This window comes from Marmota monax, unplaced genomic scaffold (genome assembly GCF_021218885.2).
Source record: "Marmota monax isolate L192 unplaced genomic scaffold, Marmota_monax_Labrador192_F-V1.1 WCK01_AAM20220418_F8-fsc00235, whole genome shotgun sequence".
NCBI classification, from domain to species: domain Eukaryota; kingdom Metazoa; phylum Chordata; class Mammalia; order Rodentia; family Sciuridae; genus Marmota; species Marmota monax.
Genome location: NW_026693185.1, coordinates 2,221,652 through 2,233,798, shown reverse-complemented (window position 1 = coordinate 2,233,798; position 12,147 = coordinate 2,221,652). Strand labels below are relative to the sequence as shown.

Genomic DNA, 12,147 nt, shown 5'->3' with positions numbered 1-12,147 from the left:
TTGTACCTGCAGTTGACTCAGCAGCAGGAGCTGGGCAGAGATGGGAATGGCTTCTCTGTCCACCCTGCTGCCAGATGTCATGACTGGTAGGTGCTGTCATGAACAGCTGGGCTCTTAGGAGGAAGCCATCCCTGGTTTGGGGGCTATCTCAGTAGATTCCTGGCCAAGACATTGTCACTGGAACCTTTGATCTTGTTCCTAGGCACCACACCAACCCTGTGGGCACCGAGTGGCGATGGAAGATGGACCAGCCTGAAATGATCTTGGAGGGCGCTGTGGAAAACCACCTGGACATGATGAAGCAGTTCAGAGGTATTCTGCAGAGGGACAGCAGCACCACTTGGAGCCTGAAGCAGTGTGGTGGGGGGATTGCCTCTTTGGGGTGTTTTGCTCTGCTGGAAACTTCCCATAGGGAAGCAAAAACATTGTAGAAATATTCTATGTATCTTAACCTTTAAAAATTTTAAATTTTATATTCCGCTTGATGGAAAAACTGAAAATTCAACCTAAAGGCTAGCAGCTCGATCTGTAAGTTTTGCCTGGGAGCATATCATCCTTCCTGAGATGCTTTGCCATTTCTCTGTCCTGGTGGGCACAGCCTTATGAATGGCCTGGGGATTTTAGGTCATAGGAAAGTTCTTAAGTAATATCAGACAGTACTGGAAAAGCTTTTGTGGTTGAATGCCTTATAAAAAAGGACGGATTATATCGAAAGTTTTTTTCACGTAATCTATAGTAATACAGCAAAAAATCTGCCACTCAGTTTCTAGAATTTTCTGATTCAATTCTTTTTTTAATTATATTTAAAAGATATTTGAATCTACTAGAGAGTCTTGTTCTCAAAATCTATTGTGTATTAGAATCACCCGGAGGGCTTGTAAATACAGGGTGAATTCTGTGAGTCGGAGCCGGAGCCGGAGCCCTCCTGAGCACCGCTCTGCAGAGCTGGGGTTGCAAATAGGTGGCTTCATCAAGCAGTGACTGTGAGTGATGAGCTGAGTGTGCTCCCGTGCTCCCCACCACGTGTCTTATCGCCTCTATTCCATTTCCTTCCACATTTGACAGTAAAAAGATTCCAACAGAGGTTGCTCTGATTTCCTCCTGTGTTGTTAACAAAATGATTCCACATCAATAATAGTTCACAAAAAGCAGTCAATAAAGTTTTGCCTTGTTCTTTATGAACTAGGGAGAATAGACCTGTACATGTTTGTTTATGGGTAGGTTTTTTTCATTTACATTTGCAGAGATGCTCATAAGTATTGTAATTTTTCGCCTTGACTTTTAATCTGAATCATTTTTTATGGTGGGGTGGGGATAGATTGCTTTCTGTTATTTGGATAAAACAGGGTCTCTTACCAGACTTTTGGGAAATTAAATGAAAGTGTTGGTAAAGAACAATAAGTCTCAACTGGAATTTGACTACCTTTTCTTAGCCTTTTTGTTACTTTAGTTAATAGTGATTGTTGATCCTCAAATCACATACACAGTATGTTTAAAGGTAGCATCTTGTTTTTTTCTGGATAGTATATTCAGGGTTCTCTGGAGAAACAGAAGAGTGTGTTTCAAAGAATAGACTGAGAAAGAGATTGACTTGTTTATTGTAAGAAATTGGCTCCTGCAACTGTGGGAGTTTGGCGAGCCCTGAATGTGATGGGCTTGGCTGGCAGGTTCGGGACCTGGGAAGGGGATAGGCAAGAGTCCCAAGGCAGTCTGCTGACAGAATTCTTGCTCAGGGAGGTCCATCTTCACCTGATTAGATCAGGTCTCTCCACTTTATGGAGTATAATTTGCTTTACTCAAAATCCACCAGTTTTAATCCTATCTAAAAAACATCTTTGCAGAAACATCCAGAATAATGTTTGACTCAGCATTGGGCACTATGGCCCACCCAATTTGACACATAAAATTAATTGTTACAAATAGTAATGTCAGAAGCAGGAAATACCAGGATTTTTTCCTTTTTTTGCTCTACTGAGTGTACTTTTGGTGTGTTCTTGAGGAGCTAGCTAAACCCTGGTGGGGGCTTATTGCTGGAAGCCCTGAATCTCCTGGGCAGTTGTGTCCCAGGCAGTTGCTGTAGGAGGAAGCAGCCCTGGGGAAAGATGTTCACTTGGGTAGAGTTTTCTCAGGGTGTCTCCTTGCTGAGATGCCCTTGGTACAGAATGGCATTCTGAGTTCTGGTAGTAATTTTTCTGACAGGAACATTTTTGCAAATGCACTTTAAATGGAAATCAGTAATGAATAAGTCATGGAGTTGACTTTGTCAAGTTAGTGAGGCATGTTGGGTGAGTTCACAAGAACGCGGGTTCTGGGTCGTCTGTCAGACCGGCTTGGGGGGTTTGAACTGCGCAGAAGGTTCCAGAGGTGTAGGAAGCCAAGGCGGTTTTTCAGTGAGTGCTGCCTTCCAAGGGGATAACCGGCTGTGGCTTGCAGAGAGCAGGGGCAGAGCTGAGGGACTGCTTAGCTGGCTTAAGAATGCACGAGGTGGAGTCCCGCTGTCACCAGATTTTCTCCTAAGAATGGCTTGATAGGGTGTCACCTGGGAAAATCTCACAGCAGGTGCTTTCTTTTATTCCTTAATTGATTGACTTTGGAAAATGTTACCACATCAGCAAAACATTGACTCAACAGTAAGTTTGATGGAGAGGTTTTCCACACGGGCCTGGGAGACCTCAGCTCTTCATCTTACCACAGCAGTTTCTCTATCCACCAGCAGAAGGTGGTGCCGGTGAAGGTGTGGTGGATGTGGGGAACCAGGCATGGCTAGCTCCTTCCGCCTGTGTTTTCATAATGAATGCCAGCTCCCTTCCCCTCCAGTTTGGGGCCCTGGAGGCTGTTTACTGCTTCTTACCTCATTCTGAGTCAAAATAAGCCACATTGGTTTTTGAAAATCTGGCTTCCTTTTCTAATTGCTGCAGTGAATCTTGCCGTGAAACTACAGTATTAGAAGAGGCAAAGACCTGATTGTTGAGGAGTGGATGGGGCAGCGGGAGGGGAGAGCAGGGTGCGGGGCTATGGGAGGGTGAGGTACTTGCTAGAGCTAACAGCAGAGCCACCAGTGTAGCTGCTGTGATGCGTCACTGCCCACTCTGGCCTTCACCAGTGGTTGTCCTCTTTCCCACCAGTCTGGGCCCTGCAGTGAGCTCTCCCCTTTCTTCAGCCTCAGGGGACCAGGTGCAGGTAAAACAGGCCACCTCCTTTCTGGCTGCTCAGCTTCAGGCGAGGGTCGAGGGACACACTGCCTCTTCTGAGCCCCACACCCTCCCCTGGCTGCAGGTTGAAATCTGGCCTCTGTTCATGTCCTGGTGGAGGCTCTTCTGGCTTCCTGGCCCTGAGCTCCTTGTGGAGATTGGCCTGGGGAAGAGGCCCGGCCCTGTGACAAGGAGCTGCCCTCTTCCAGGTGCCCTGCCCTCTTCCAGGTGCCCTGCAGGACCCGCTTCTGTCTCTCTTCCAACACATGCTTGAATTTCCCCTGTTGAAGCCCCCATGCTTGCTGCCCTGTGCCCTTCGTGGCTTAAAAGGAAAAAACAAAAACAAAGCAAAACAAAACAAAAAACAGAGCAAATAACCCAGAAGAAACGTGTGTTTCTGGCTTCCTTAGTTGGAATTTAGAGCACATTTTCCCATAGTAAATAGTATTGGAAATTATTAGATCATATTGAAGCGGTTTATCAGTATTATGGTTTAGGTACATTACAGATTAGTTTGGTGTTTGGGGATTGTAAGACTGGAAGATGCCACACCACATGACACAGATCACCAAAGAGGTTTTCCACTTTATTACAAAAGGCTGTGGGTTTATATAGATCTAAAGAGAGGTAGCAGGGCTGAGGTAGATAACAGGTTGCCCATTTATTGGCAAGCTCTTCCATATGTCAGTTCCGGAGCCCAAGAAGTTAATTCTAATTGGGGCTAAGGCTTCCCAGGGTTTGAACATTGGCGCTGGTGGGAATGTTTCGTGCCAGTGAAAGAAACAAAGAGGAGAAAGAGGGTCGTTAGACGCCATGTTGGGGTTTTTTTCTGGGGTGCTGCCTCCGTTATGTTTTCCCAACAGGGATTTGTTATGTTCATTAATTTACATATAGTAGCATTGTATCTGTGGGAATACAGATTTTAGTCTTAAAAATGCTTAGAAACAGATGTCTTTTGTAAATTGGAAAGTACACTATTTTAAAGGCTTGAAGCCTTTCCCTTTGGCTTGTTATGTTCCAGGTATGTCCACTTTGGCTTCTCTGTAGAGGTCCACTTTTTAGCTTGCTAAGAACGTTCTTTGCCCTGGCATGGAGTCCTTTGTTTTCTAGAGGGGGGGAATACCTGCATTTTGTCGTGGGTCTGGTTCATTTGTGGTTTTATTTTGGAGGACAGGACAATGACTGTTGCTGCCCATTGTGTTGGAGTTTCCTACTTGAGCCAAGTGGCCAGCCTTGAGCACATTTTGAAAACATTCTCTTGATTTTTTTTCATGCTCCCCTTCTGTGCTGCTGTTCTCAGTTCTGAAGGCAATCATCTTTCTTCTCATGACTGTGTTAGCTTTCCATTTATACACATGCACAATTAGCTCTGTATTGATTAAAAGTGGGTCAGAACTTCACTGTGAGTCAGCATTTTTCCAAAATGCTGCTGCCCCTTCTGACTGCCCTTGCGGAGAGCAGCAGCTCAGTACTCATGGAGTAAAACTGCTGTCCACAGCGACCTGGGTCCTGAAGATGCAGAGTTGAAAGGATGCATTTTGTGCCAGATGCTCATCTAGAGTGACCTCGGAGGAAGGGTCTGCTCTCTGGCTTTGACAAGCCTGGTACACAGACGGGAAGGGGGAGGAGTGCACCACCTGCTGGTGCCCCTGAGCATGCCTGTGCAGAGCCTCAGTGCGGGTGTCTGTGTCAGATGTATCTGTGACGTCCAGCCCCAAGGCTCAGGAAGGGTTGAAGAGGACATTTTATTTCTGATTAGCCAGGTTTGAATGCGGGAAGCTCAACCACTGGCTTGCTCGTATGTTGGTCTGTGGGTTGTGTGGTTTGTTAAGAGGAGCCAGGAGCCCTGAGCTCTTGCTCTGGCCTCTTCCTTGAGAGGTGTGACCTGATGACCTGCTGAGAGCCACAGCTGAGTTGGAATGATGCATGGCATTTTTGCCAGAAGGGAGTGGTTGAGAGGTGATGCCACCGAGCCATTGAGATGATGATGGTTATGTTAAGCTGTGTATTCAATTGTATATTAGACCCCTGTTGCCCACTACTTTGGAGTTCTTGTGTTGGTTGGGGAAGTTCCGGAGGAGGGATTCCGGTTGGTGGTGTTCCTAGAAGGGCCACGTGAGTGGCGTTTGGGGAGTTCCTGTTTTGAACCTACAAGTGCCTTGTGGCGGCTCGGTTATTTTGTGCCCAGCCAGACTGCGGCAATGACCCTGGTCAGAGAAACAGCAGGAAAGTTGCTTAAAACCAGAAGTAAAAAAAAAAAAAGTTGCTTAAAACCACCAGTAAAACCAGAAGATTCCAACAGCAAAGCAGAGTTCAATTGTGGAAGGTCAGGGCTTGGTCCCTGAGGACAGAGGGCTGTGTGCGTCGTGGGAACGGCATTGGGGAGATGCAGTGGGGTGCTGCCGCTGCTGGCACTGCCCTTCTCCAAGATGTCCTCCCATGAGACCAGAGGCTATGGGCAGCTGCTGGAGGACAGTGAGCACCTGGTTCCAGGGAGGACTCTGCGGGAGCCTCAAGCTGCCAGTTTGGAGTGGAATGTGCTTTTACAGGAAGAGGCTTTGCAGGGCCAGCCTTTTCTGTCAGGATGGTTTTTAAATCCCAGAGCCTGTGGTTGTAAAGGTTGGTCCTTGTTTGCTCTTGTGGCTGTCTGACGGGCAGGTGTGGTGGTAATGGTTCAGTGATAGCTCTCCAAAAGGTGGCACTTGTCTCTTTGCTCTGGGCTGTCCTCCTTCCTCTCTGGCGGCTCCTTGCCAGTGTCCTTTGCTGACCTCTCCTCTCTTCCTAGAATTGTGAGTGTCCTGGGTCAGGGTCCTTGATCCTCTCCTGTCTGCACTTCCTGTCTTAGTGATCTTATCCAGTCCCTGGATGGAAATGCCATCGTTTTGTCAAAATGTTTACTTCCACCCAGAATCCAGGTTTGAATGTCGTGTGTACATTCAGATGTCCAGTGGACGCATCAGACTTGGCACGTCTAAGATTGAGCACTGATCATAACCACTCCCTCTCCCCATTATCTGCCACCTGCTGGACTTGCTTTGTCTCTGTTGATGGCAGCTCTTTTGCTCAGGCTGTTAACTTTTTAGTGATTTAGTGATGTTTGGAGCTGTAAGTCCAATCCAGTAGAAAGTCCTGTTGACTTGTCTTTAATGCAGATCCCCTTGGCAATTCCACCTCCGCTGTCGCCATCTTAATCCAAGCCTCCAAGTCGAGTGAATTTCTTGCTTAGGTTGTATTATGGCCTCATGGCAGATAATCTTCTTTGTCCCTCTGTCTTCCCTATAGCACCCAGAGTGACACTTAAAAGCCACCATGTTATTCAGATTCCTCAGGTGAACACACCTCACCTCCCACTGGGACCACCTAGGGTGCAGGCCAGAAGCAGGACTACTTGCCTCCTCCCACACCTTTGTCTGCTCTACCTTTTCTTTCCCAATGTTTATCACCTTCTGACTATTAGTATTATCACAGTCCTTGCCAGTGTGCTAGCCATCAGTTTAAGCCTGGCCCTTGATTTACATTTATGGAAAGAAGACCCATGGAAGGCTGCCTCTAGTCCACACGGGCTCTGCCAGGTACTCAGAGGTCCCAGGTGTTGGTGGCTGCTGCACTGAGGGGTGCACTGTGCTCTGGATGGACTTGCTGTGTCCAGTGTTACTCTAAACTCTAAAGGCACACGCTTTCGCCTCTTTATTTACTGAAAGAAAAGTCCCCTGAACAGTGCTTGGCACATAGTAGGTGATTAGCTCATTCATTTAATTGAATGGAATTACCATTTCATTTGAAGTAATTAAAACATTTGATTTTCTTTTTTAATCACAAAATTAAAATATTTGCAGTAAACACTTTTTTGAATGCTTATGTGCTGAGTCTGACATTGTGCTGAGCATTTCTGTTGCTTATTTAATTCTCATAATTATGTCTGCATGCATGTGTGAAATCACCATCTTACATGTTAGGGAAAGAGAAGTAAGAGACTCAAATATTGTGTAGAATCAGACTTTGGGCCTGGGCATCCAAGCTTTGTTGGCCAGGGTCTCACCAGGGCTCAGTTCTTCCATGTTCTGAGCTTTGGGGCAGCTTTGGAGTTCAGGTTGAATCTGCCCTTTCACTCTTCTGTCTGGAGGGATGTTAAAGTTGGTGGTATTTCTTACCACCAAAAGGAAGTATTATGGGTGGTGCTGCGTTGTCTCGGATCAGGCTGTGTTTAAAACCGTGGTTCACTTGAGTTATGATCTTAGATCTCACTGGACTCGGTGGTGCATGCATGTAACCCCTGCAGCTTGGAGGCTGAGGCAGGAAGATTGCAAGTTCAAAGCCAGCCTCAGCAACTTAGCAAGACCCTGTCTCTAAATAAAATATAAGAAAGGGCCAGGGATGTTGCTCAGTGGGTAAGCACCCCGGAGCTCAATTCCTGGTATTAAACAAAAAGATCTTAGATCCTCATAGCCTAAGAAATGATTCATCCAGAAATACTGCTGTGACGTGTGCTTAGAGGGATGGGTGTCCGAGAGGACACCACCTGTCACCTGGGTTCTGCTGAGGGCAGCCTGCACCTCCTGTGCTGGACTTACACTTGCTCACTTAAGGTGGGTTTTATTTGTGTGTAAAATAGAATTACCTCCTGAAAGCTGAGGCACAGCTGGTCAGTGAAAGTACCTCTTCTTCACGTTCTTGGCAATGCGGGATGGGAGTGCGGTACTCTGGTCATGATTGTTGTGGATGCCAGTCATTGACGTCACGAATTGGAGGAAAGTGGCAGCAGCAAGTCCCTCATGAGTGCTTCTTGTGTGCCGGGCTCTCAAGATCCCACCCAACTCTTGCTGTATATTTTTTGATTAGTATCAAAAAATGAATTTATTCTCTGAAACCAAAGAATCATTAAGGAAAGGCAGTGTCCTCGGTCAGTGCCTTCCTTGACTTGTTCCTCTCCTCTGTGTCTGTCCTGCAGGAGTACCAGGTGTCAAAGCAGAGCGGTTTGAAGAAGGAATGAAGGTTAAGCACTGTGCACTGTCCCTCGTGGGAGAACCGATAATGTACCCTGAGATCAATAGGTTCTTGCAGCTACTCCACCAGCGCAAAATCTCCAGTTTCCTTGTCACAAACGCACAGTTCCCTGAAGAAATCAGGTGAGTAGTGCAGCCTGTTGTGAAAGCTGCTTGGATCTGTGTGACTGTAGAGTGAAACCCATAGGCTCCTAGACATTGGAAGGGATTGATTTGCTTACTACATACCCAACTCAAGAAGGTGGACCTGGTCCTGCTTGTCAGAACCCATTCCAGAAAAGATGGTATAAGTCAGTGGACATGTGAGCTATGAAGGTGGTTGCTGAAATCCTGGGAGAATTCCTGCAACTGCCAAGCCTGGCAGAGACCTATTGGCATACCTTCCTCTGAAGCAGAGCATCCTGCCAGCTTGGGAAGAATGTGTACGCCCAGGTGTTGAGGGTTCCTGAACCGTGGCAACCTCCTGCCTCTGGTCTCCGTAACAGAAGATGTGAATACTCTGCTCCTGTGCTTCTGTGGATGCCCCACTGCAGAGGGAAACACTGGAAAGAAAATCACAGTTGCAGGGACGTGTGCAGATGTTTCTTCTTGCTTTTCCGAGAGCGGCACAGCAAGAGGACTTAGGTGTGCAGGTGGTGTGCGTGGGTCATAAACAGGTACAGAGATCTCTCATACTAGGGATCCGAGCATTGCAGGCTTTGGCTTCCAGAGATTTGGGTCCTTGTGGGCGACCAGTCCCCCAAGGATACTGAAGGTCAGATGTAGTTTGAGTAAAGCTTAAAAGTAGGGCAGTGAGTGTTCCCTACAAGATACTGGATCATGAACCACAAGTTTCTGAAACCACTCTGGAGCCAGCTAGTCCTGAGATGGCCTCCACTTCTGTTTCCATCATCAGTGCTCCTCCGATGTGAGCCAAGGCCCCCACCATGCTGTGCCTAAGAGACCAGGAAGAAAGTGGTTCTCGGTGCTCATTTCTGAGAACTGGGAGGTATTGAGATGCCAGTTGTCTCTGGGGTCTTCATTTCTTTCAGGGAAACGAGGCTCCAGACTGAATCTTGGAAGCTCCATGTGTTCATGGTGCAGCTGCACTCAGCGGGTCAGCGGTCAATGGTCAGCCCAGGCAGTTGCTCAGCGGTCAGCCCAGGCAGGCAGCTCTAGGCGAGCGTCATGCAGCCTTTTCTGGTCTGAGCTCACAGGAGGACGTGGTCATGCTGCCTGGGTAACTGGGTGCCTTACAGGCTGGATATTTGTGTCTCTCTAGAAGAGCCTGGCTGTGTTGGTGGCTTCCCCGCCCTACCTTGGAAGCGTTGCATTCGTCCTGGTGGCCTTCTTGAGGTCTTCAACTTTCCCAGGAGGGTTTCAGTACTCCAGGTGCAACGTAGTGGGCTCCTCGCTGACAATGACCCTCCCAGGGGCGTTGTCCAGTGACAGTCCTGCAGGGCTTATGGGCAAGAGCTCCATGCCGCCCCCACTAGCTGTGGTCACAGTGTGGAGGCAGATAGGAGGGAAAGGACGAGCCGCACTGCCCAGTAGCTTTGTCCTTCTGTCACAGCTGAGGCTAACAAAAGCATGTGCTTGGTGCTAGTGAAAGAGCAGGGGTGGCTGGACAGGAGGGAACCACTCCTGAGCAGTGTCTTCTCAGGCTCACAGAACACGAGTTTCCATGGGGGTCTTTCTTGGGAGAGTCACTGATCTGCTTTAGTGGGTATCGTCACTAATGCTGTCTCTAGCTACGTGATAAGACCTTTCTTTCTGCTCCTAAGTATGAGCTGTGCAGTTGTGTGGTCCTGGCCAGCTCTGCTGGTCTCGGTGTGCTCCTGTGTCAGTCGGTGGATCCACTGGGCTGGCCGGGTTAGGATGGCCTTGAGACCACTGGGGTCCACATTCATGAGTTCTGGCAGGCTTCTCTGGACTCCTGGGCAGGGCGCCAGCAAGAGAGAGCGCCTTTCTTAGCAGGACGTGAGCTGGAATCGCCTGGCCATGCCGTGTGTCCAGCTTCTGGGGATGCTGCAGGCTCTTTGTCCTGTCGCTCCCAGCTCTGAGCATTTGCCTGCCATTCTCCTGAGGCCACCCTTGGCATGATCTGTGCTGTCTTCCCCAGGAACCTGGTGTCCTTCACGGGCCGGCTTGCCTTTCAACTTATTTGTTACGCCGTTCTTAATTCCCCAGTCAACTCCGTCATTCTTTCCCATTCTGCTCGACTACTTTGGTCGTGGTTTTGGGGTACCCACTCATTCATCTCTTGCTCCCCACAAGGTGAATGTTTAAGGCTGAGCACTGTGTCCAGTGTCCAGTTCAAGCCACCTCCGAGTGAATGCTCAGTACATGAGCATATGGAAAGAAGTTGAGTTTAAATTTTTTTTTTGAAGTTTCATACAATTCACAATTATAATTTATTTATTTATGTTTTCTAGTGAAACTTTTTATTTGTTCTAATTAATTATCCATGAAAGCAAATAAAGTGAAGAGAGAACCTGCAGAGGGGAAGAAGACCGAGCACTAGCGTTTCTCTCTGAAGAGTGGGTGTGGGCTTTTCTGGTACTTGGCGTGACGGTCCACCTCTCACAGTCTGTGGGCTTCTTGGCCTTCTGGGTTTACAGTGCCGTGTGCCGCCCAACGCCGCAGCCCTGTGGGTGCCCCGCTGTGGGAGAATGCTGGCCTTGGGTGGGGCCAGGACCTGCACAGGGCCTCTGGGATGCTCCAGTCTCTGGCTGACAACTGTGCTCTGTGGTCTTTGTGTGGGCCACTTGGCCTCCTTGGAACCTCCCTGCTTGGTTGCGGGGACTCAGCTACCTGAGGGAGGGGTGATGGGGGCACAGTGCCCCCCAGCCTGCGCACCTAGCAAGTGGCAGAGGGGTCTCTCCTCTTACTACTCTCTGTCCTCACCTAGATTATTGGCCTGATCTGATGGCCGCAGGTGCCTTAGTGTTGAGTTGTCACTGCGTTTGATGTTGGGGCCACTGTGGCTGTTTTTTTGTCTTGAGAGGAAAATGAAACTTACTGCTTACTTGGATTTCTAATAAACATAAATCTCTCCCTGCTTTTTTTTTTTCTACAGATACTGATAGGCCTCATTCTGCCTTCCAAAGAATATAGCTCGGAAGATAGAATGAGTCACTAATGTCTACTGAAAAAAGAAAAGGGAGAGGGACTTTTTATTTGTTGGTACATTCCTTTATTTTCTTATTCTTAACTCAGTCTTAAAATCAGGACGAGGGTCACCATGGTCAGCACTTGAGGAGTCGCTGCACATTTGGACTGGTTGTTGGTTTAAGGTTGAATATCCTAAATATCACCCTTTTTTGTTCTCAGCATTGATGGTGAGGTTTTCAAACACAGGAGTTGTTATGATGACGTAGTGATATCACACTCTGCTTTTTGGAAACTTAAATGCTGTTGTCTCTGTAGAGATGGGTGACGTGTCAGGAGCCTCGTTGACGTCCTGGAGGATAGAGGCCAGTACGAGGCAGAAATAAGATCCCTGGGACTGAGAAGGTGTCTCCCTGGTCCCTTTGCTGCTGCTGAGCACCTCAGAAATGAGCTGTGAAGTCCCAGGGGCCTCTGCTCCCCTCTATCTGTCTTTGCTCTCTGGCATAAGGTCTGCACAGTTCTTTGACAAGTGTCTCGACAGCGGCGTGGATCCATGTTCCTTCCTGTACTGTGGGTGTCCAGGGCTCGCTCTCGTGTAAATGATCGATGTTTGCACACTGAGCTTGACCTTTGGAGTAGTTATCAAGGGTGGGGAGAAGGCCAGGAAGTGTCGTGGCAAGTCCTGTGAGTATTGGGTGCGGACAGCCAGCAGGACCATTAAGACGGTCAGGTCCTATTCTCTACTGGTCAGGCAGCACAGCTGTGTCTGTTAGAGAGGCCTGCGGGGATGGGCTGAGGAGACAGGAGCGGGCCTCCATGGCCATGCTGCTCTTCTGCACTTTAGTAAGTGATGGCCTTTGCTC

General features: G+C 48.2%; 1 protein-coding gene across 6 annotated transcripts in view; it reads left to right on the top strand.

The window, feature by feature from the left end:
* The window catches only part of Tyw1b (tRNA-yW synthesizing protein 1 homolog B), a 175,401-nt gene that overhangs the window by 53,382 nt on the left and 109,872 nt on the right, over positions 1 to 12,147 (top strand). For all 6 annotated transcript variants that reach the window (XM_046456021.2, XM_046456019.2, XM_058583040.1 and 3 more), the window contains 2 exons: positions 203 to 312; positions 8,140 to 8,317. In XM_046456021.2, the coding sequence (XP_046311977.1) occupies positions 203 to 312; positions 8,140 to 8,317 (288 nt within the window). The remainder of the gene's footprint in view (positions 1 to 202; positions 313 to 8,139; positions 8,318 to 12,147) is intronic.